This window comes from Camellia sinensis, chromosome 4, assembly GCF_055761805.1.
Source record: "Camellia sinensis isolate YWXY chromosome 4, ASM5576180v1, whole genome shotgun sequence".
Taxonomy (NCBI): Eukaryota; Viridiplantae; Streptophyta; class Magnoliopsida; order Ericales; family Theaceae; genus Camellia; species Camellia sinensis.
In genome coordinates, this window is record NC_138964.1 from 165,977,668 (window position 1) to 166,004,843 (window position 27,176).

The 27,176-nt window shown below is 35.6% G+C and overlaps 2 protein-coding genes across 2 annotated transcripts; one reads left to right on the forward strand and one right to left on the reverse strand.

Moving 5' to 3' along the window:
- Positions 1–3,939: 3,939 nt before the first annotated feature.
- Positions 3,940–4,596, reverse strand: LOC145824198 (uncharacterized). Its single transcript, XM_082923815.1, has one exon. It carries the CDS (start codon positions 4,594–4,596, stop codon positions 3,940–3,942), a length of 657 nt encoding a protein of 218 aa, XP_082779941.1.
- A 19,353-nt stretch (positions 4,597–23,949) lies between these two features.
- Positions 23,950–25,392, forward strand: LOC145824199 (uncharacterized). Its single transcript, XM_082923816.1, has one exon. It carries the CDS (start codon positions 23,950–23,952, stop codon positions 25,390–25,392), a length of 1,443 nt encoding a protein of 480 aa, XP_082779942.1.
- The last annotated feature ends 1,784 nt before the right edge of the window (positions 25,393–27,176 follow it).

The following is a 27,176-nucleotide window of genomic DNA, read 5'->3' on the forward strand; positions in this document are numbered from 1 at the left end:
TATTAATGTGTCATTTTGGTATATATGAAAAAATAAAAATAAAATATTTATAAGATGTTCAGTCCCTTCCTTTTCTTTTATCTTCTTATATATTATAAGAATGTAATATGAAACATGAAAGGCCTCCAAACCCTTAATACTAACTCTTAATCACTTTCTTTCCTACTGGTATTCTCTCAAGTCCCCTTTACTAATTTTCCTAATTTCTATTTTTTTTAAATAAACGTAAAAAAAAAAAATTGATATACAAATTGATAAAGTTAACAAATTTGATCTATCTCGCTTCTGTTAAAATCTTTCGTAATTAACAAATTTGATCCTATATGTTCCGTTAAAATCTTTATTTTATCTCTCAATATCTAATTTTAAATTTTATTTTTTTTAAAGTCTATCTAAACAAATCTAATTTAAAATTTTGATTTTTTTTATTTGAATTTTTATTTTTTTACAAGAGCTTCAAGCATTAAATAGAATTTTCAATTTTAAAATTTTTAAAAATAAAAAATATATTTGGCATAAAGTGATAAAAAAATTACAAACCCACAAATATTTATAACCATATATATAAATTAAAAATATATATAAACCCATAACAAATATAGATAGATAGATTTATGGCATTCAGTTTATTAGTAATTCTTTTTAGCATATATATGTTTTAGACATTAGGGTTAGTGAGAAACATCTTATTTATTGTTAGTATTATTTCATTAGTTAGAAATCAAGTTTATTATTTCAAGAAAAATAGATCAGTTGAATTATAATAACATTTTGTGCATATCTGCTTTTTAAATTATTGTCTTTACTTATGAAATTTGAGAAGATGGTCTTTATTCATTATGATTATAATTTTATGACAGAATTTAAAACTTGATGCATTATTAAAAAATTTATATACTATAAATTAGTCTCGTGCATAGCACGAGTTTACCACTAGTATGTATATAAGCAAATGTAATATGTTCTTAAAATTCCCCAAAACTCCAATACTATCTATCTATATCTATATCTATCTATCTATCTATCTATACTATTTATATAAGCAAATGTAGTATGCTCTTAAAATTCTCTAAAACTCCAATACTAATATCTCAAGGGTTCTCTCTCCTACGTGACACTTCCTGGAATCTCTCTACCTCATTTTTCTAATTTTCAATTTTTTTTAATATAATAAAAACAATGATTCTAGCTTTTTACCTTTGCTAAATAAAATTAAATAAAAATAAAAAATATAACCAAGAGATGAAAAGAAAAAATGAAGAAGCAAAAAATAAAAGGATAAAATCTCACATAGTTATCAATTATCTCTTTCTAAAACAAACTTACAAAAAAAATAATAATAATAATCAAGAGATGAAAAGAAAAAAAAAAAGAAGCAAAAAATAATCCTTATCTCTTTGCTAAAAAACTTTAAAAAATAATAATAAGGGAAAATTATTTAGAAGTCCTATTAGGGAGACTTATGCTACATATGGTCCTACTAAAAAACTTATATTTCCATAAATCCTGTGGGAAGTTTGTTGACACATTTACCCTCAATATTAGTTGTTAATATCATAAATAATAGTAAAACCATATATAAGAAATTGAATATTACCATAGATCATATTTATATAAACGTAGCGTAACGTAACGTGACACCTATGATCTATGGTAACATGATTGCATATTACCATAAATCATATTTACATAAACGTAATGTAATGTGACACATACATAAACGTAACGTGACACCTATGATATATGGCAACATTCAATTTCCTATATAGATCATATCTACAAAAACGTAACGTAACGTGACACCTACATAAACGTAACGTGACACCTATGATCTATGGCAACATTCATAGGAAATTGAATGTTGCCATAGATCATATTTATATGAAATGTAACGTGACACCAACATAAACCAGTAACATTTTCCCATTCAATTTTAAAAAATAAAAACTCATTAAGTTTGCGAAACGTAACGTGGCACGTTACGTTACGTTTATGTAGGTGTCACGTTACGTTTATGTAGGTGTCACGTTACGTTTATGTAGGTGTCACGTTATGTTACATTTATGTAAGATCTTGTGGAATACATTCCTATCTAAATAGGACTTGAGACTCTATAAGAAATTACACAGGACTTAGCTTACCATAAGTGTCTGAAAAATGACTTATAAATAAGTCTCCCTAATAATAATAACCAAGAGATAAAAAGAACAAAAAATAAAAGGATAAAAATCCCATATAGTTATTCTTATCTCTCTTCTAAAAAAATCTAAAAAATCTCCTCTCACGTTCTTCTTCCATCTCTATAAATAGTTGTATTATTCTCGCTAAAATGAAACTAAAAAGGGTGGGGGAAAAAACTCACCACCATTGCTCTTTGTTACAACAATATGAATACTTCTTTATATCTTTCTAAAAAACACTTAAGCTCAAACCTGTTCATCTACAATTTACTTATAGAGATATGGTATGTCACTAAAATTCTAAAGGTTTTGTTGTCTTTTACTTTAATTTGTTTTCATTAATTAATCCATAGATAAGTTAAAAGGTGATTTTTTTTCTTCTCTAACATTTTTCAAGTATGTGTTTTATGTTTTTATTTTGTGTTCATATTGAATCACTTTTTAAAGATCGTACAATCATTTCTCTATTTTCATAATGTTTTCTTTTTCAAAGATTTTGGACAAAAAAAAGAGCAATGGCAGTGTTGTAGTTATCATCCCAATAAGTGTTTTTTTTGAACAGCAAAAACAACCCTTTATTGATGAAAATTGCCAAATAGGAATTACATCAAAAAAGGAAGAGGAAGTGCAAAAGGCATCAAAGCAATCCGCACGATTCCAACTAGGTTGGCACCACGAGGAAAGCCCAATCATTTGCCAGCACATCACAAGGTTGAAGAGAGAACAACCACAAGATACAAAAAAAACCAGAACACCAAAAGCAGCCCACCAACATACTTCCCTCTGCATCAGTCCAGCAGACCACTCCCACAACCACCAACAAAACTCCCCTCTGCATTAGACCAGCATCAGTCCAAAACACCAAAAGCAGTCCACCAAAACATGCACCATCACAGCAGGTGGCCTGCTAAGAACACCCTAAGATTCCAACAGACCTGACACCAATGCAACCACACTCCAGAGAAACCAAAGCCAAAACAGAGCAATATACAATAGAAAACCTCCCAAACCAAAACTTGTGCCTTAGAGTAGAAATACAATCCTGTTGCCAAGAAGAACAAGTAATTCGATGATGAATTGATGCACCAACACAGCAACCACCAAACATGCACCATCAGTCCAGCAGACCAGTACCATGCACCAGCATCAGACCATCAATCCAGCAGACCAGAACCATGCACCAACACAGCAACCACCAAACATGCACAATCAGTCCAGCAGACCAGTACCATGCACCAGCAGCAGTCCATCAGTCCAGCAGACCAGAACCATGCACCATCACAGCAGCTGACCTGCTTAGAACACCCCCAGATTCTAACAGCTTCTTGTGCATACAGATCCCAGACCTCACACCAATGCAAAACCAGCAGACCTGACTCCAATGCAACCACACTCCAGAGAAACCATAGCCAAAACAGAGCAATATACAGCAGAATACCTCCCAAACCAAAACAGCAGCAAACACAAAAATAAATACTGAAAACACCAATATTCAAGGACATCTCAATCATCACCAATGTAAAATACTGACCAAACAAAAACTAAAAATAGCAGGTGGTTCACAATATCCCTACTGCAGAACAGACTTACTCAGCCAATACCCCTACTGCAGAACCTTACCTGTTGCAGGTGGTTCACAATATCAGTTACTGAAAACCCTGAGAAAGAAGAGCCAGCAGCTTTGCTCCACATCACAACTCGTACTTTGATGACCTCACACAGCTCCTCAAAATTTGGGTGAATGCCATTAAAAATGCAATCATTTCTCAGTTTCCAAATGGACCAAAGCACAGCCAGAGGCAAGGCCTTCCAGACCACTCTCTTGTTTTTTCATCCTTGTACCAGCCCACCATTCTAATAAACAATGTACAGTACCAGGTTGAGCCCACAGCAACGCCCACCAATTTATCATATATGACCAAACCTTCCAAGCAAAAGGGCAATGTAGAAGCACGTGATTGACATTCTCCACTTCTACATTGCAGAAAATGCAATTCACATTAGCCTCAACAGAGAGCACTTTAATTCGATGCAAAAAGCTAGAAGTCTTTATCCTCCATTTCCATGCCAACCAACCAAAGAATTGAGCTCTAGGTGAAGATACATTGTTCCATATCAGATCTGTTACCTTACTCATTGTATGTAAGGAATTATCACACCACGTATAAGCTGAGGAAACAGTGAAGCTTCCTGATGGGTCTGCTTTCCAATGCAAAGAATCAGCCCTATCTTCCCTAAGATCTGGAGCATTCATCAGCAGCAGTTTCAATCTATTCAAATCCTCTACCTTCCACTGAAAGAGTGATCTTCTGAAATTAAGGTTCCACTCCACCTCGCTATTCCTTCTAAGATGCATCATGTTCACAGATTCAAACTTATCCAAAGACAAGAAATAGAGCCTAGGGAAAGCTTCCATCAATCACACATTATTGCACCATGTACCTCTCCAGAACAGAGTGCTTTTCCCATCCCTAATCACTAGAGCAGAGTTTTCTTTAAAGAATTCCACCAACTCAGGTCTGGTTCGAGCAACACCCAAAATGCCAGCCCAGATACATGAGTTCCTAGTGTTATCAACAGGTTTTGGACACCACCCAACACCCACCTGATTGTATTTGTTATGAATCACCTGTTTCCACAGAGCATTAGGTTCAGCCCCAAACCTCCACCACCATTTCAACAAGAGACAATCATTCATAAGTCTAATCCTTTTTACCCCTAAACCCCCCTGCTGTTTGCTTTTTGAAATGACCTTCCATTTGACCAAATGTATTTTCTTTCTAGAGCCATCCCCTCCCCATAGAAAATTAGATTGAATTGACCCAAATTCCTTAGCAACCCCTGCTGGCATTTTGAACAAAGATAGATAATAAATGGGTAAGCTAGACAACACAGATTTAATCAAAGTCACCCTACCAGCAAAAGAGAGGAATCTTCTCTTCCAAGAAGCAAGTCTTTGTTTGCATTTGGCTAACATTAGCTGCCAGGTCATTTTTGACCTTGGACTTGCGCCCAGAGGGAGACCTAAGCACTTCAGGGGTAAACTTTGATGTAGACAATTAAGCTTATCAACAAAATCCTTGGATGCTTCATCTATTAGCCCAACTCCACACACCACACTCTTGTGGTAGTTAATTTTTAGGCCTGACAACACTTCAAAACATCTCAAGATCCTCTTTATGTTAATAACTTCCCCCTATCAGCTTCACAAAATAGAATTGTGTCATCTGCAAATTGTAGGTGGGTGATCCTAAAAGCACTTGTTCCAACTGCTGCCCCTTTGATCAACCCCATTTGATTTGCTCTTACTAGTAGGATATTTAGGCCCTCAGCCACAATGTTAAAGAGGAAGGGGGATAAAGGGTCACCTTGTCTGAGACCTCGTTGTGGGCTAAATTCTGAGGTTGGTGAACCATTTACCAAAATAGAAACTCTGGCTGATGAGACACACTCCCTCATCCAACTAACCCATTTAACCCCAAAGCCAAAATTTGAGAGCATAGTAAACAAGAAATTCCAATTAATTGAGTCATAAGCCCTTTCAAAGTCTAGCTTTAGGACAATGCCACTCTTTCTACTCTTCTTTCAGCCATCCACAATCTTATTGGCTATCAACACCCCATCTAATATGTTTCTGCCCCCAATGAATGCTGATTGTGTAACACTAACAATTCGAGGCAACACTGTTTTGATTCTTTTTGCTAATACTTTAGCCAAAATTTTATACAAAGATCCAATGAGGCTAATAGGCCGGTAATCATTCAAACTAGAGGGGTTTTCATTCTTAGCAATCAAAGCAACAAAGGAGCTATTAATGCCTTTAACAAGTTTTGCATTTTGGTGAAATTCCTTCATGAATTGCAACACACCTGCCTTGATCACCTTCCAACACTTTTTAAGCATCATAAGATTAAACCCATCCAGACCCGGTGCTTTGTTTCCTTCACAACTTTTAACCGCAGCTTCAATCTTAGCTTCTGAAAACTCAGCTTCCAAGTGCTGGACATCTTCTGTACCCCCAATGGATAAGAAAGGCCCAGATAGCCTCGGTCTAATACGCCATGATTCAGTAAATTGGTTAATAAAATGTTGAACTGCAGCTCTTACCTCCACAGGATCCTCCTTAACAATTCCATTAACTACTATTGAGCACAAAGAATTTTTGGTTCTCCTAGAACTAGCCATAATATGGAAAAATTTTGTGTTCCTGTCTCCTTGTGTTGACCATTTGATTCTAGATTTTTGTAACCATGCCCATTCCACCATTTTACTTAGTTTCCAAGCTACGCCTTTAGCCTCTCTTCTTTTAGCTTGCTCTACTTTAGATAAAGGTCTTTCTTCAGCACTTAAATCAAGTGCATGAATCTCCTCTTCAACTTGATTAAGTTTATGCTCCACATCACCAAAGACTTCTTTATCCCACTGCTTCAAAGCCAGTTTTAATATTTTGAGCTTCTGGAGACACTTGAAACCAGCCCATTCCATCATGTTAGCTTCTAGCCATGTATTCTCCACAAAGGGCCTGAACTTCGGATGGAGGGTCCAAGCATTTAGAAATCGAAATAGAGTTGAACCCCAATCTCTCTCATCCTCCATCAACAGAATAGGACAATGATCAGAGACCTTCCGAGGCAGCCCCCAAAGCTTAAAATTAAACATTTGTAACCATTCTGGATTGAGCAAAAACCTGTCAATTCTACTCTATTTCTCCCCCTCCTGAGAGTTACACTAGGTAAATTTTTTGCCCATCATAGGTAGATCGGCCACTTCAAGATTATCAATTAGCTCATTAAACTCCCTCATCCCTTTATCTCGTCTAGAACACCCCTTCCTTTCTGATATATTCTTGATCTCATTGAAGTCTCCTCCCAAGCACCAAGGTTTATTGTAGACCAACTTTAATCGAACCAAGCTATCCCACACCACCTTTCTCCCCCCCAAATCATTTGGACCATATATAAATATTTAAAATCGCACAATCAAAGCTGTTGTAGAGAGTACCTGATAAAATTATGAAGTTCCTATTACTGCAGCAATCAACCAGTTGAAACACCTCTGGGTTCTAAATGCATAAAAGGCCACCAGCAGCTCCTGCTAAATCAACTGCCATGAAATCCATTTGTTCTCTGCCCCAGATTGATCTGATAAACTTTTCATCAATTGTGGATCTCTTGGTTTCTTGAAGTAGCACCATATCCACCTTTCTTTCAAAAAACACTTGTTTAATCTTCCTCATTTTCTCAGGCCTTCCTAACCCTCTTACATTCCAAGATAAAAGCTTCATTAAATAACATTTTTCAGCTCCTAAACACCTAGAGCAACTGCTTAACAAGCATCCCCACCCCTGTTCCTTATTTTATCCTTGTCATGTGCTTCCAAATCCATTAATTTGCTAAGGACAACATCATCATCCCCTTCACAGTTCACACCAAGGATGCGCCCAATTTGGAGTGATGCTTTAGCCTTAGTGAGTAGCAGTCTCCTATTACTTGATTCAGGTGCCACTGAGAGTGAGAGAGCTGCCACCGCCGACCTAAACACTGCCCCAGGTGTCACTAGAGGGTTCTTGGATTAGCTCCCTCTTGTTGGCTATTCTCTTCTGGATTGAATCTGCAGAAGAACCCAATATCTCACTGCTAACCTCTTTCTCATTACAGGCTAGTGTTTCTTCACCACTGCAAGGTTGGATAGAATCTTCTAAATTGGATTGGGCCCCCCAGTGTTCTAAGATCAGGTGCTCTATGGGTTTGTGTTTCCACGCAGTTCACTTCATGGGCTTTAGTCAAGACAACCTCAATGTTAAGCCCAGGCCTTATTATCAGATCCACTTAGACTTTTTAAGAGGCCTGGGTTACTGGTATCATCAGCAACAGACCTATTCACCCCATTTTGAGCATTGATAGAACTCATCACCAGAGCTACCTCCCTACCCACGCATGCGCCCCCAGAAATTGCTTTCCCCATGCTGCTGACAGTTTTACCCACCACAAATGAGCTCTTACAACTAGCCTCCCCTTCCATGCCATTATAATCATCATTGCTTGGAACATTAATCCTTCCTACTGTGTCTTCATTATCATCCACCTCATTGCCAACTTGTGCCTCCACGTCATCATCACTATCTTCCTCCTTACTCTCTGTACCCACCATCTAGGTAACTTCATCCCCATAAGAACTATGTTTAGCACTATTACCATGTTGATGGTGACAAATACAGTGTTTATTCACCACCTTCACAGTAACAATCTGATCTTCACAAACTTTTACCGAATAAAGTACCCCTTTGCAGTCCAAATTGATTGTTTTGTTGATGGATTCCATGCACTTCGTGACTATTCTTACCTTGCCGCAGATCAAGTTTTCCATATTGGACGTATCATCAGCCAAACCAATCACTTCCCCCTATAATCTGCCTATTGAATGAAAGGTGTTGTTGTTCTAAACATTTAAGGGCACCCCATAACGAATCCGGATCCTCGGCTGCCCTACCCGGCAGCCCCCCAAAACGACGTCGTTTTGGGGGTTTTTTGTTTTTTTTTTTTCTTTTCTTCTTCTTCGTTCTTGCTTTCTCTCTCTTCGAAACCAGAGGGGAGGGGAGAGGGAGAAGAGGGAGAAAGGAGGAAGGAGGAGGCTGCGAGCTCGCCATCGCAGCTCGTCGCCTCACCGCCGGCCGTCGCAGTCGTCCGATCGTCGCCCGATCTAGCTCGTCGCAGCAGCTGCACCGCCGTCGCCTCCGCGCTCCTCCTCCCCCACTGGTTATGGCCCCCTCCAGTCCGGCCCTTCCCTTCCTTCTCCTCCTCCTTCCTCCCTCTTCCTCTGCGTTTTTTTTTTTTTTGAAAATTTGCCCCCAAAACGACGTCGTTTTGGGGGCTGCTGGAAACGGCTACCGGGTAGGGCGGCCGAGAATCCGGACTCCCCCATAACAGCTTAACCAGACATCTCTTTCTTGTGCAATAGCCATCCCCTGTTTCCATTCTGTAACTGATTCGTACCATTCCTTAGCCCAAACCTCCACTTGCTTGAGTTTTTCTCGCATGCTTTCCACTGATGGAAATGATAGAACTATGTCTCTACCCCTTCCTTCTCGAACCTCAATATCCTCGAAGTCTCTATGCCTCAGTTCTTTTTGAAATCTGTCCCACAACACATCGGTTTTAATCGCACAATTGTACTATTGTACAACCATCCATTCTCTGCTTCATATACTTTTACAATTAAAGGTGCACTAACGACAGACCCTTTCCCACTTACAACCAAGGCAAAAGATTCCTTACCTTTTAGCTTCCAAGACACCAATTCTGTACCTCACATTTCCTTTCTTTGAGTTACGCTCTGTACAGGCCTTTTCTGTACGTTTACACGTCGAACAAACTCTGCAACTTTCACTGTCAACGCTCTAGTATCACACCATAATCCATTTGCTTTCTGGACTGCCATTCTTGCTGTGATTATGCAATTATATCTCACGAATCCAAACCTGGAGCGCATCATCTTCCTTCTTTTATGTGGTATGAATACATCCTGCACCACTCCGAAATGGGTAAACAAAGTATATAACCCTTTTGGGTCCATTGACTCTGGTAGATTATCAACGAAAACCGTGTGGATGCCTGAATCCAACCTTTGATGTTTATTCCCTTCACCTCCGTGCTTGCGAATCACTGGTTTCCAACCTCCTACCTCACAAGCCATTTTCTCTCTCTCTAGACCAGGATTGTTTGCCTGAAATCTTAGGATAGCCTACCCTCCAGTCGGAACGCCAATGGTGTTACATGTTTGTGGATATCGTTATGTAGGAAGAAGAAGAAGAAGAAGAAGAAGAAGAAGAAGATGATGATGATGAAGAACTAGATGGAAAAGTAGAGAATATGAGAATTCGAATTAATGCGCAAAATTGATTCTTTATGTGTATGAAGTTGATATTTTTTAATTTTTTATTTGTATTATTTTTAAATTTAAACATTTATTTGGTTATTACTATTTTTCTTTTTGAATTATGATTGTATTTATACATTATTTAATTAAATAAAAACCAAAATTATAAGGTATGCACGGGAATCTCTTGGAAGAAGAGTTTTAGAAGCTCCAAACTTCAAACTAAATTTGTTAATTTTTTAAAAAGTTTTAATCAATGAGTTTTGAAAGCATAAAAATTTCAAATTAAAATTTTCAATTTTTAATTACCTAAAAAATCTATTGTTTAGTTCCTTTGCTCCTTTGTCAATATGCCACAAATAATTAAATATATATTGGTTTGAAGTCACATTACACATTAAAAATTGTTAAAAATTGATATGATATCATGATTTATACTATTATTAGAAATAAGCTCTTTAAAACAATTAAACTATCTAATTGAATTATTTGTTACAATGTAATCATAACTTTTGGCCAAAATTTAAAATAATTTTAATACTATTTGTCTAAAAACACCTATTATTAGAAATACGTTCCGTTTGTTTAAAAATAAATGGATGATAGAAAATAAAATTGGTAGAAAGTAAAGTGAAAGAAACGAAAAAGAAATAAAAATTTATTTTCTTGCATGCATTTAAATAGATGAAAAATTTTGTAAGAAAATTATAAGAAAAAATATAATCAATGTATAACAAGGAGTTGTATAGCCTAACTAACAAGTTAATTTGAGTTGTATATAAAATTTTAGTTTTCATTACTTTCGAGGACTCTCTATCTAAGAAAACACATAATTTTATTTTTTTTTTTTTCACTTTCATGTATTATCTATACAACCAAACTAAGGTTTAAAATTGAAAATATTCCATTAAAAGTTGAAACTACTGCACAATTTCAAAATCTTTATCAAAATATCCAATTCTTTAGAATCTAAATTACATTCATTGATGTGGATTTTTTAGGAAAATAAGTTTGACCTTTGAATTTTGAATTTATACAAAAGCAATTATTATAAAATTTTGGATTTCCATAAAAGATAATTTAAATAGATTTGTTCACTTTTTCAATTTTTTTCTCTACAAATTCCAAGTGCAAATTTGAGTGATTATGTAGGGAAAAAAAAGATGTTAGTTGATAATAAGCTTTTTTTTTTTTTTTTTTCCCTTGATAAGTTTTATAAAATCGATAAACATGTTGAGATATTTTGAAAAGATGGTTAAAAGTTGACTTTTGACTTTTTAAAAAAAGTGATTTGAGAAGTTGATAAAAAATTGCTTTTGACTTTTTTATTAATATTTGTTTATGATGTCACATCACAATAAAATTACTAAACTATCCCCACCTAATGTAGAAAATTTATATTTTTATCCATGTAAATATAAAAAAATATAAAGGATATAATTGTAATTTTATATGTAGTTTTTTTAGACTTGTCAAATGACTCCTTGCTAAAAAAATATATTACATTTGAAAATTAAGATTGCTTGAATCTTCAAGACCTTTTTGTGTAGAGATATTCTCATCGAAAAAGAAGTATGAAACTACGTTATTTACTGTGTTCAAAAAAAAAAAAAACTTTATTTATTATTACATGATTTATGACCCATGTTAATTATTATAAGAGTAATGTTAAAAATCTTAAAAATTTTACTAAAAATTTTATCAAATATCTTACATGAGTGTAGAATCTACACAATATAAATCCCATATGAGGTATTTGGTAAAATTTTTAACGACAATGCTACGTAGCTCAAATTTTGTGGCTCAAAAGTGGCTCAAATAGTCAAAACAACGTCGTTTTGAATACAGAACAACATAAAAATGGCCAAAACGACGTCGTTTTGACCATTTGAGCCACTTTTGAGCCACAAAATTTGAGGTACGAGACATTTTCCAATTTTTAAAATGTCTAACATTTTACTATTACAATAAAGTAAGGTCCTGATTGACAGGATGAAATAAATTTGGTGGGTGGCATAGCCCACCATTCTTAAGTTACATTCAAGGGATCCACCATTGAAGTTGCACCACATTTGCATTTGAATTTGAATTTCCATTTGCATTTTTTCTTACAAACGAATACATGTATATATGACTTCACCATTTGAAGAGTGAGAGCTTGAAATGATAAAGCCCAATTCTATGACAAAGACAGACATGATTATAATCAAAAGTTGCATTGAGATGCGATTTGGTAAATGTTTTTTCAGTAATTTTTTTTAAAAAAAAAAGTTTTTTAAAAAGTCAATGTATTTATTTATTTATTTATTCTTTCTAAAGAGCCTCTCGAAAAGAAGGCTATTTGGATTGGCAATTTAATGCACAAATTTTATCGCATATAATATATTATATATATTCTTGTCCCAAGCAAGACCTCCCTTCTTCTACTATCAAAATAAATAAATAGCATTTTGTTAAGGATTTTCACTGGAACCATATTTATTTATTTATTTATTTATGGGTTGGTAGATACATAGAGGGCCCAAAGACTACAATTGTGCGATAGCATTTAAAAAAACCAACAAAATTACTTTTAATTTTTTCTATGTATATTTCATATTTACCAGATAAAAGCTAAGATGAGTGAGGTTTTATGTTCCAGTTTATAAAGAGGCGTTGGCTTACGTTATAATCTAATTATTAATGTACAACACTATTTTATGAATATATATATATATATATATAAAGGAGTACTTTTTGATAAATCTCTTTTTACCTACTTATGTTTTATTTAGTTCACATTATTTTTTCATATTCCAATAAATCCTATGAGTGACATACTAACCAAAATATCCCTAATAATATTCACATTTACAGTATGAATGCTCCGTAATGTGAATATTCACACCGTTAATGTGAATGTTCATACCATCAATGTAAATGTTAACATGTCAATATGAATGTTCATACTGTCAATGTGAACATTCACATGTCAATGTGAATATTCACATTGTAAAATATGTATTTTCACATTGCTAACTGTTCAAAAAATATTTGTAAGAATAGAAATGTCCATAAAATAATTAGAATTTGATAGATCAAATATTTAAATAATAAAACTTATTTAAATACAAAAATATCTTATATACTAATTAAAATACAAACACTTAAAAAATGATTTTCTAATAAATCTCCTTCACTGAAATCATCCTTATTTATATTTATTTGTTACAATTGATGCCCCATTCATTGGGCTACTTGGGCTCATCTTAAATTTAAAATGACTTTGGGCTTGGGCCTATAAGTTCAAAATCCTATTAAATGTAAACCTGGTTCATTTGATAGTATATTTAAATATTTTGAGCAAAACAGGGCACTGGCCCTCGTTGAATCTGTTTGGCTAAATCATGATTTGTTCAAGCCTCAGGTTAGGTGTTCGAGGGCTGGTAGAGAGAGGGAGGGAGAGAGAGAGAAAAGAGAAAATGTTGAGGTATTCTAAAATACCTCTTTTTTTAATGTTTGGTTTATCAAATATTTTTGTTTTTATTTATTTTACGCAAAAATATTCATAATGACCCTTCACATTACATTAAAATTAGCATATTATCCGTGAATAATATATTATTTATTAAAAATATAATAATTATATTTATTTATTTTTTACATTTTGTCTCTCATAAATAAAATTTTGTATATGAGTTTAAGGATTTTATTTCATATGTTCCTTTACTATAAGATATATTATAGATATATTAAAATTGTTGTATTAACAATTAATAATTAAAATTATGCTTTGTTATAAATAAAAAAAAAATGACATAATTCAAATACTTCATTATTTTAGAATAAAAATATATAAATTTCAAAAAAATTATCATATTGGTTTTTGAAATGGTAATAATTAAAGAAATTTTAAAAAGAATTTTTATTGATAAATCTCATTTAGAAGTGTTCTAACCCAAGAAGTCCATGAAAGAATTTTAATCCACTTAATCCCATGTATTTATACTTTTATTCTATAAAGTTATTTTTCTTGATTTTCACTATTTTTTTAGACGCTTATGTCTTTATATTTAATATTGATATTTAATGTTGGGAGATGAGAGAGAAGAGAAATAATCAAGGCATAAGAAATTCCATACGCAAATTAAATAATATTGATATTATTGTATAATGTGAATATATTTTTAATTGACAACATTAAAAATAATATGAACATTCTCTCTCATTTGATATGAATATATTTTTAATTGACAACAAATTAAAAATAATGTGAACATTCTCTCTCATCTGATATGAACATTCACAACATCTTTTCGAAAAATTCTCTCTCATCTAATGTAGTGATGTGAACGTTCACAACATATGAACCTTCTTATTTTTAATTGACAACACATTAAAAATAATGGCTGTTATATTTTTAATTGACAACACATTTTTATTCACAACATATAGTGATGTGAATGTTCACAACATATGAATATTCTCTATCATCTAATGTAGTGATGTGAACGTTCACATTCGTATGTTTTAATATGAATATTCACATCATGTAATTGACAACACAATGACAAAATTTTATTTCAAATTAATGTGAATATAATGATGTGAATATTCATTCTTATTACATGATGTGAATATTCACATCATGTAATTAACAATACAATGACAAAAATTCATTTCAAATTAATATGAATATAATGACAGTCAACATCCTGATGTATGGGAACTACCAAAACATAATGACAATCAACATTAAGAGGGGTAGGAGAGATTGAGGGTGTTTTGCTATTCTTACCTCAAATAGGATCTAATAGAATAGTCAAAAAGAAAATGGGTTGAATGGAATAAAACTATTAGAAAGAAAATTTATCAAAAAAACTCCCATTTTAATAACTTAATGAATAAAAAAGAATCATCGTAGCATGTAAAACCGCTAAAATCACTGTTAAACCAGTAAATCAATCAAACCAAAAATAGTTTAGCTTAATCAGTTAAATCAAAAGACCAATCAACTTACACAAAAATTAATTAATTAAAACTTCAAAATTTTATTTTATTAAAATTAAAACTGTCACTAAATATGTGTCACGACCCAAATCTGCCCCTATAGGTTTAGCATCGTAACCGGCCAGTAATTCTTGGACTACCGAAGGCCTCTGAACAGATTAACGAGATTAAAGGGCTAGCGGAAGCAAATACATAAATATAGTTGTCCAATGAGCAGTGCTGACTTATATGAAACAGAATATTTAAAACTTTATATACATAGCCGGTAGTCAACCATACATTATACCCATACACATTACAGTATCTTAAGTCCAGCCAACATAATTAAAACAAGTCATACATATACACAGAACCAACAGAACTTGAACATAGGACACTTCGGGAACCTCCACGTGAGGCACAATGGTTGGCTGACAACAGAACACAGATCCAGACAAAAGCCTTCAGGCTCGGGCTCCAGAATGCTCACCTATACATATATATACACACAGTTAGCTAAAACCCAATGAATAACATTAAGGTAAAGGGGTTAGTGAACGAAATCCGAACATATCATAAGCGGAAAACAGATCATAGCATAATCATTTTCATATCAGAACATAATAATGGTACATCCCATAGAACACATCACAGAACGTCTTCCGACTAGAGTAATCGGTTCCGGATACCGATTAAACACATATCACTACAATGAAGTGGCTAACGAGATCTCGTAAACACATGAATGTCATGGACCTGCATTTTCATGTCGTCCCCCATGACTTGGGACTATCTATGTATGCCATTATAGATTTCACATACGGAATATTCGTTCACAAAAATAGATATCATTTCAGAAATCATAGCTTATCACATTTCATTTGGAACGTAATTCATATGAACGTATCTTTACAATAACGTTACTCACAGTGGTTCCAGTAAGCGGTCAATCAATCCTCAAGTCTTGACCTACAATCACAAAATACATAACACAAGCATGTCTTATCATTACACATTCAAGTGGCCAACACGGCTTAGCTTACATTACGTTGGTTCTTGTTCTTACTTATCACAATGCTTAAACACACACACACACACACACACTTGCAATTCCTTGACTTAGTACATTCATTCCTTAGCGTGTTTCTAATCCATAACCTCATTACTATGGCTTAATCAAGGCTTAGAAATGCCTAAGATGTAATGAGGATGCCAAAACATGCCTCGGAACACTTAGGCAAAATTTCAGAAAATAAGGTCCACGCTCGAGCGTAGCTTTCCTCGCTCGAGCAGACATGCAAAATGTAAATGGTCGCTCGAGCGCACATTCCTTTGCTCGAGCGATCTATAAAAGACATGAAACTTCTGGGAGCTTGCAATTCATGCTCGAGCGGACTTTTGGTCGCTCGAGCGGATTGCACGCACTCAGATTGGTCGCACGAGCATGAACTCCCACGCTCAAGCGTAGATGCGAATTCTGGAATTTCCAGATTGCACTTTCAAGCTCAAAACTCGGATTCCAACCTTCAAAACACATCTCTTGGGCCCCAAAGCTTGAGATAACATAGTAAACTTGTAAAACATGAAGAATTTATGATCATTTCATAAAATCATGGCCCAAGGGTTTGTTAAAAACTCACAATTTCAACTTAAAACATGATGAATGTTCATGAACACAAGAAGCATGAATTTTTCTTGTATCAAACTTCTCAAAACATGATCAAACACCACAAAACAACTTGAAACTTGATGATTTTCCCAAATGAAGATGAATTTCAAACATGCAAGAGAGGATTCATGGAAATCATGCTTAATTTGTAAGAAAATGTACATGCATGCATGAATTGCAACTCAAATCTTTATTCTAAGCTCAATACACACCCTTAAACACATAATCTTGAAGAAATTTCATGCTAAATGACTTAGTTACACAATCTAGAGGTTGTAATCTTACCTAGAGTCTTGAATTACTCTTGTTCTAGCACAATATTTGACCAATTCAACACAAAACCTTCAATCTCTTCCTTCCTCTCTCTAGAATTGTGCTCCCTCTCTCTCTAAAATGTCTCACCAGATTTTTTCCACTCAAGGGAGATGAAACAAGTGAGTTCAAATGAGCTTATTAGGCTCATATAAGCTTATGGTGCTAAAACACATTAATTAGAATATAAGGCTAACCAAACATGACTTAACGAATCAAACTGAATCAATTTTTAATAAAACTTGCCATGTGGTTCTAAAAATTCCAAATAACATATCGGTGTAGTCAATTTCGATTTCGAGTACTGATAAGGCTTTCGATTTTACATATTAAAGTGGAATTCCAAACAGATATTTCTATAAGTAACAGATAGAAAGCCAAATATCATGCAAATCACATAATAAACTCATAATTTATTTTAATCCTCTCATTAACATCATTAATTACGGATTAGTGGCTAATTACGTATAGGGGTTGTTACAGTCTCCCCACCTTAAAAAGTTTGGTCATCCAAACTCAAGTTATCTTATATCAAAAGAAAAGATGTTCAACGAAAATATAACTGCAATTCTTTACAAAACAGAAACATAACCATATTCATAAATATGCTCATAACCCAATCTCGACTTTAGCTTCGTGCTGAAACAGAATCACAAATAATATACAGAGATTAGGGTTCGTATCAAAATAGAGTCTTATACGCATTTAGATTTTAATCAGAAATAGATTTATATACATGTTCATATTCACATTCTTGTCCAGATCATACACAGATGTCACAATTCTTGCTTAAGCATACTGGTGCATTCATTAGTACTAACAAATCAGATGACCCATAAAGGGACCTGATGACCCATAAAGGGACGCATATTAAATGATGCTAAGGACGTCACAAATACATATCATAAATTGGACAATTATTCAGCAAACAACATATAGCATTTCAGAAAACAAAACTTATTTTGTCACATAGAAAATAAATACAGTTGGACATAACTTTATTAAGTTATTACTCTCATTACTTATATCAAGTACTTATGGGACGTCATAGATTCACATTGTTTTCCGTTATTAAGTCACAGAGACTTGATTTACTCACTCCCGAGTCATCCATCCGGTCCTTGTTTGATTTGGTTTTCAATCCGGTAATCTTATCACAGTCAATCCAGGTCATTTTGAAGTTATCAGGAATACAAGGTAATTCCGTACATTGACTCCATAGCAGTAAACGAAATTTTGTGGTAATCATTCATCTACTATTCATCAGCCTCAGTTCCCACAAATTCAATCGTACTATGTGTCAATACAGAAGCAGTCCTACTGATTACATATACCCCCAGGTAGTCAGAGTTTATAATCAACCAGTCTGTTGCCACAAATCCCATCAGTTTTGAAATACAGTACCACCAAAACAATCATGCTCTAGTCAACCAAGTTCATGGTCAAAACAGTAATACCGGGTAATTAATCACATGTCATATATACAGCATTCCCATTTCTTCAAGCATAAGTTACCAAATTCCATAATCCCATTCGCGTGTTTCCAATCGGTTATAGGCATATGGTAAAAAGTCATCTATAACCACGTAGTCTACTGTCAATGGTTCACATTCTTCCTAGGGTTCAAGATTGATTCTAGTTCTCATGCAGTTAGTTCCCTTAGCAACACGGCCCTGTCATTCAATCATAAGCAATTCACAATCCCCCATAATGTAATCAATCAAATAATAGTTCTCAATAAAGGTCTCTTCAGATCAAATCAATGAAAGTTCTACCGGGTCATATCAGATAAAAGTTCTACCCAGTCATATCAAATAAAAGTTCAAAGCGTGAGTCATCAAACAGAAGTTCTCTCAGGTAAACAAAGGTCTCATCAAACCATAGCTCTATCAATTAAATCAGGTAAAAGTTTTATCCTTATCATTTTCAAACGAAGCACATTTTGTTCTATAGTTCATACTCCATTCGCTTAGGTGCACAGTTAGTAGTTTCACAATTAGTCCAAGTTCATTAATTCTCACTGTCACATCAGAGTCATGTATCATAATAGTTCATGTCAAAGTGTTTCAGGTCATATACAATGTGTTTCCTCCCAATAATTTTACACGTAAATGCACAGGCATGCAGTTATTCACATCGAGAGGTAAGCATTACAGTCAATATAGTAATTTCCCAAATGAGTTTTTCATGTAAGCATAAGGTACACAATAGTATATTGTTATACAGAAGTTTCAAATCGGTCATACAGTCGCTAAAGTATAGGCTCACTAGTCGAGTCAAACAGTCTTGTCAATTTTCAGCAATCGTAGTCCACAATTTAGAGTTTATCGCTCGGGGTCTTTACTTAATCACACAATCCCAGAGTCATAATCCCAACGGTCAAGTTATCAGCAAATAATCATATCAGTCATTCTGGGCAAAGGTACAGTCATATATGTGTATGTCCAAAGTCTAATAACATCCACAAGCATAGGTATACATATACATAAGTCCAAACATTCTCCATAGCATAGGTAGTTGTTAAACAAAAGGGTCTAAAGCGTCACACATAGTTCACATCAGGCAGTAGGTCTCAAAATGTAAAAGCAAGGACATATGTATACGGGCACGAGTCTAGAATCAATTATTGTTTAGGCATTCATTCGCAAATTCATAAGCAAAGGTTCATTCTTCCAACCTGACATGAGTTCTCAATTTCAGAAGTTCTACACACGACGGTTCACGTATATAATTCAAGTTCATGGGTCTAATCATTCAATGATATCAGTCAATATATAGCGGTTCAGTTCAAGTCACGGTCATACAGATTTTCTCAAATTATAGTCAATCATAACGTGTTACCATGTTCAATAGTTCTAGCATAGTTCAAGGGTCATACCTAACATTTCATATTAAATTTTGCAATACGGTACAAGAATTTAACCCAGCAAGTTCTCGTTGTCCATAAGTCTCAACAATTCCCAAAGCTCAGGTAATTCGTTATAGGGCTTCGGGTATCTCACATAAAATTAGCAAGTTTTCGAGGCAGTCAATGACTAGGGGTTCATAAGTCTAATAATTCAATTGGTCCAATCAACATATCCACAATCTATATCAGGTTAAGGAATATACACTTTCTACACAAATTCCTATATAAACAATTGCACATAATTAAGGTAATACCTGCGTCAGTTGTTTCAGTGTTCCGAGCATTTTCTGGAACTAGGGTGTAAACCCTTCCTTGCCTCTAGGTGTTGTTCGGATGAGTTCGTGAGCAAGATTTAGCCAAGTGCCCTTTCTGACCACATCTAAAACAAGCCCCTGATAGGCGGCGACAAATGCCCCAATGTTGTTTTCTACATTCTTTACAAATAGGTATACCATTATCCACATTGCTTCCCTGACTTTCTTTGTTCAAAGTTATTGCCCTAAATTTTTCATTCGCAGAGGTCACTGAATTACTAGTCATTTCGACTTTCTGTTTCTTCTGTTTCATTCTTTCTGATTCAGTTGAGAATTTTGGTTTTGATATTTTCAAGGCTGCTATGTTTGCCTCAAACATTAAGGCCCTATCAAGAACATCCACGTATTTTGGCAATTTTAAGACGCCAACTCAATCAAACACATCTAAGTCAAGCCCACCTTCAAATTTTCTAGCCTTTTTGTAGTCAGTGTCTATCATGTGGGGTGCATAATGGGCTAACTCAATAAATTTTGTTTCATATTTAGCCACAGTCATTTTGCCTTGTTTTAGTTGTTCAAATTCGGATATCTTCCTATCCCGGATGCATAGGGGAAAATATTTTTCGAAGAAAATTTCTTTAAACCTCTCCCACGCCACACCTTCATTATCATTCCGTACTAACATCCACCATCTCCTAGCTTCTTCTTTAAGTGTGAATGTTGCCAACAAAACCTTATGTGCCTCAGTTCAAGGAAATACCTCAAATATTTTCTCAGTTTCTAAAACCCAAGCCTCAGCTTTCAACGGCTCAATACCTCCTTGAAATTCCGGTGGTTTCATCATATTGTATTTCTGTGTCAGGGTTACCATATCATAATTAGCTGGTTCAGGTACATGTATTTGCCATTGTTGTTGTTGTTTCAGATTTTCGGTTAGGGCTTCAACCATTCTTTCTAACCGGCTAATTCTAGTGTCAGAAGATTCAGATTCGTCTATATTCCTTGTCCTTTCCATTGGCTACACACAAACAGGGCGCTTATTAATATAAGGAAAGTTCTCACTGTTCTCACATTTCATTTCATATCAGACGCGTTTATACTTTCATTTCAATTCAGATATAGTCACACGATCCCTTAGTTTCATACGTTCATGTTCACATAGATTCCACATTCGGTATTGAAATTAATATTACATGTTATTCCACTTAACTTCTTTGATCATGCACAAAGGTTTCATTTCAATTCACTTTCAATAAGGATGTGTTCATAATAGTTCATACACTTAAACATGGTAATGCAATGTCCCTATTTCATTTCTAGGACATCCTATAGCTCATATGGACACGTGTGTGCTGTATAACTCGTGCTCTAATACCACTTTGTCACGACCCAAACCCGCCCTTATAGGTTTAGCATCGTAACTGGCCAGTAATCCTTGGACTACCGAAGGCCCCTGAACAGATTAACGAGATTAAGGGGCTAGCGGAAACAAATACATAAATATAGTTGTCCAATGAGCAGTGCTGACTTATATGAAACAGAATATTTAAAACTTTATATACATAACTGGTAGTCAACCATACATTATACCCACACGCATTACAGTATCTTAAGTCCAGCCAACAGAATTAAAACAAGTCATACATATACATAGAACCAACAGAACTTGAACACAGGACACTTTGGGAACCTCCATGTGAGGCACAATGGTTGGCTGACAACAGAACACAGATCCAGACAAAAGCCTTCAGGCTCGAGCTCCAGAATGCTCACCTATACATATATATACACACAGTGAGCTAAAACCCAACGAATAACATTAAGGTAAAGGGGTTAGTGAACGAAATCCGAACATATCATAAGCGGAAAACAAATCATAGCATAATCATTTTCATATCAGAACATAATAATGGTACATCCCATAGAACACATCACAGAACGTCTTCCGACTAGAGTAATCGGTTCTGGATATCGATTAAACACATATCACCACAATGAAGTGGCTAACGAGATCTCGTAAACACATGAATGTCATGGACATGCATTTTCATGCCGTCCCCCATGACTTGGGACTATCTATGGATGCAATTATAGATTTCAAATACGGAATATTCGTTCACAAAAACAGATATCATTTCAGAAATCATAGCTTATCACATTTCATTTGGAACGTAATTCATATGAACGTATCTTTACAATAACGTTACTCACAGTGGTTCCAGTAAGCGGTCAATCAATTCTCAAGTCTTGACCTACAATCACAAAATACATAACACAAGCATGTCTTATCATTACACATTCAAGTGGCCAACACAGTTTAGCTTACATTACGTTGGTTCTTGTTCTTACTTATTACATTGCTTAAACACACACACACACACACTTGCAATTCCTTGACTTAGTACATTCATTCCTTAACGTGTTTCTAATCCATAACCTCATTACTATGGCTTAATCAAGGCTTAGAAATGCCTAAGATGCAATGAGGATGCCAAAACATGCCTTGGAACACTTAGGCAAAATTTCAGAAAATAAGGTCCATGCTCGAGCGTAGCTTTCCTCGCTCGAGCGGACATGCAAAATGTAAATGGTCGCTCGAGCACACATTTCTTCGCTCAAGCGATCTGTAAATGACATGAAACTTCTGGGAGCTTGCAATTCACGTTCGAGCGGACTTTTGGTTGCTCGAGCGGATCGCACACACTCAGATTGGTCGCTTGAGCGTGAACTCCCACGCTCGAGCGTAGATGCGAATTCTGGAATTTCCAGATTGCACTTTCAAGCTCAAAACTCGGATTCCAACCTTCAAAACACATCTCTTGGGCCCTAAAACTTGAGATAACATAGTAAACTTGTAAAACATGAAGAATTTAGGATCATTTCATAAAATCATGGCCCAAGGGTTTGCTAAAAACTCACAATTTCAACTTAAAACATGATGAATGCTCATGAACACAACATGCATGAATTTTTCTTGTATCAAACTTCTCAAAACATGATCAAACACCACAAAACAACTTCCAACTGTTTATTCAAAACGAAATTATTTGAATTTCAAAACGAAATTAATTTACGTAATTTCTGTATTTCAGTTTCTGCCATGTAAATAATTTGTTTATTCAAATTACACTATGTAAATGTTTTAGCTTAATTAACTATCCATGGTTATTTTGTGTTCCCCATACTTTTGACATAATATTTCTCGAACCCACCCGTGTCCTTGGCCTTGCCCCAGGATATGATCGCCCACACTACATCGTTGGCCCTTTGTCCCTAAATTTTGTGGCAAGAAGGGGAAATGTATACCCGAGGACTACATTTTTACCACTGTCCTTAACCCGTTGGAAATTATTAATATTCAAAATGTTGATTTTAGTAATGACCTGTCATACATTCAGCAACCAAGATAGATAGTTGATTGAGCATTTTGGGGCTACATACAGTTCGTTCCTATTTACAACGTCTAGACAGCGTGGATGTGTTTTGGTGTGGTACAGTTAGGATGAGAATTTGAGCCTTTTATGCAATACTACTTTCCGTGGTTGTTTGACCCATTTGACCCACCACTCTAGATTTGGTACAAGAAAACTTTTTGTATGCTAACCATGATGAGTTCTGATCCCTCTTTTGTTTTTGTATCACATGGATGAGACACTAACACAATTTTTTATTTTTGGAACAAAGATGTAATATTATATTTGCAAAAATAGTAAAGTTGGTATTTTAGATATGCAATATATATGCTGCGTTATGAATGTAATATCTCGTTTATTACTTTGTAGAATGGCCAGTAATGGAAACAGAAGTGACTCATCAGTTAGTGGCACTAATTCAATGGAAAGAATCATGGAAAGAACGGTTACTAGCTTTCTGCAAGCCTTGCAGACCAACATCAACAATGGGATGCCAGAACGGCGAGAAGAGCCAGTTACCATAAAACAGTTTCAGGATTTGAAACCCACCACATTTACCGGCGATCCAAACCCAATGGTAGTGGATGCTTGGGTTAAAGACATGGAAAAGATTTTTCGCGTTTTACCTTGCACCCACTTTCACTTTCAAAGACAATGCGCAGGAATGGTGGCTTCTCACCCTAGAGAAAAAGGAAATTGTGACTTGGGCAAGATTATTGGAAGTATTTTAAAATACTTCCCAGATTCGTTACGGGAACAAAAGGCATCGAAATTCATACATCTGAAGCAAGGAACCATGACGGTGACCGAATACAAGAGCAAGTTCACACAACTCGCTCGGTTTGTGACATATGTCATCCCCATCGAAGCTCGAAAAGTAAGAAAATTTGAAGCAAGATTGGATGCTGAAATCAAAGATAGGCTTGAGGTTTTGAAACTGCCAACCTATGCGAAAATGGTAGACCGAGTGTACATTACAGAAAAATGGATTAAAGCCTCGCGTTCGGGGGAACCAAGCCAAAAGAAGCAATTTTGGGAAAGAGACAATAGAAGATCTGGTGTTGAGCCTCCTAAAAGGGTAAATACGGGTGCAACCAGTTTAGGCAATCAAGGTTCTACTGACCCCCGAGGTGGCACTATTCCAACTTGTCCTACTTGTGGAAGGGCTTATTGGGGACGATGCCATCGAGACACAGGAGCATGCATTAAATACGGTCAAGTTGGCCACTTGCTGAGGGATTGTCCAAAGCTTACCAATCCTATAGCCGGCCCTTCTGAACCAATCAAAAAACCTGCAGGACCTGGAGGAGTGAGGAAGGACCAAAAACACCAAAGAAGGGCTTTTGCCTTGGTACCTAGAAAATTGGAAGTTACCGAAAATGTTATGTCATGTACACTTTCTGTCTGTGGTCATTTAGCTCATGTATGTATTGACTCTGGTTCAACTCATTTTTTTGTTACACTACATGTTGTTGCTAAGTTGGCATCAACACCCAAACCCTTAGGATATATATTGTTTGTGTCTTTTCCTTCTGCTAATTCTGCATGTAATACTGATGTGTACAGATCATGTACTATATCCTTAAAAGCCAAAACCTTATACGTAGACTTGATTCCCCTCTGCATTGGGAACTTTGATGTGATCTTAGGGATGAATTGGCTAGTTACCAACCACGCCTCTATTGATTGTAAAGCCAAAAAGGTTTCTTTCAGGTTACCAAACCAACCCGAGCTTATCTTTGATGGGACTGGAGTTTCCAACCCCCCTGTATTATATCCTCCATTGAATTGGCTAGTTATATTTGTTATGTGATCAATACACAAAAGGAGGTCCCCACCGTTGATGCAATCCTCGTGGTTCGATAATTCTCGGATGTCTTTCTTGAAGATCTAGCTGGTACCCCGGTTGACCAGGAAATCGAATTCACCATTGAAACTCAACCTGGTACCCAACCAGTATCAAAAGCCCCTTACCGTATGTCAATGACGGAATTAAAATAACTGAAGACTCAACTCCAGGAACTTCTGGACAAATGTTTCATTCGACCTAGTACCTCACCCTGGGGAGCTTCAGTACTATTCGTAAAGAAAAATGATGGCACAATGAGGTTATGCATTGATTACCGGGAGCTAAACAAGGTCACCATCAAGAATCGGTACCCTCTACCACGAACCGATGACTTGTTCGATCAACTTCAAGGCGCTCAGGCATTCTCCAAAATCGACTTGCGTTCTAGCTATCATCAACTAAAAGTCAAAACAGAAAGCATCAAAAAGACAGCCCTCAAAACTCATTATGGGCATTACGAGTTTCTTGTCATGCCTTTTGGCGTCACAAATACTCCAGCAGCTTTCATGGACCTCATGAATCGAGTGTTCAAGCCCTATCTTGATGAGTTCGTCATCGTCTTCCTTGACAACATCCTCATATACTCCAAGTCACCAAAGGCCCATGAACAGCACTTGCGAACGGTTCTCCAAACACTACATGATCACAAACTTTATGCTAAGTTAAAGAAATACGATCACTAGTACACACTTCCTCGGTTACGTCATTAACAAGGATAGCATCTCAGTTGACCCCCAAAAAGTTACAGCAATCGTGGACTGGCCACGACCTACTAATGTGTCAGAAATTCGAAGTTTCTTTGGTCTAGTTGGCTATTATCGACGCTTTGTGCAAGATTTTTCAAAAATAGCATCATCCTTGACCCAATTAACTTAGAAGAACACATCCTTCGAATGGACTGACAAACAGGAACGTTGCTTCCAAGAAGTAAAAAGTCAACTTGTGTCAGTTCCTATACTAGTACTCCTTACAGGAGCAGATGGGTTCGTAATTTATAGTGATGCCTCATACAATGGTTTGGGTTGTGTTCCCATGCAAAATGAAAAGGTCATTGCTTATGCCTCATGCCAACTAAAGACTCATAAGAGAAACTACCCAACCTATGATCTTGAATTGGTCGCGGTGATTTTCGCCCTCAAAATCTAGCGCCATTATCTTTACAGTGCAACCTGCGAGATTTACACTAGCCACAAGAGTCTTAAATATCTGTTTACACAGAAGGAACTAAATATGAGGCAACGGCGGTGGCTAGAATTTATGAAAGACTGATGTAGAGATCCATCACCATCCAGGCAAAGCTAACATGGTGGCAAACGCACTGAGCCGAAAGACGACCAGAAGTTTGGCATGTACTCTCATTTCCTGCAAGATCAATGGACTGCTTGCTAACATAATTGTGGAACCTACCTTGATTAAAGAAATTAGAGCACGCCAATGTGAAAATAAACTTTTGAAGAAAAAGTACGAGGAGCAAAGGAGTACGCCTGATCCTGATTTCACTATAAGCAATGGGATACTACAATTTTAAAATCGAATTTGCGTACCCGACATTCCGAAACTCAAGAAGAAGATATTGATGGAAGCTCATAGCTCGAGATTTACAGTCCACCCTGGCAACACAAAAATGTACCATGATCTGAAGGAACACTACTGGTGGACAAGAATGAAAAGAGACATAGCAAGCCATGTCTCCAAATGTCTACATTGTTAGCGTGTTAAAACAGAACATCAGAGACCTGCAAGAATGC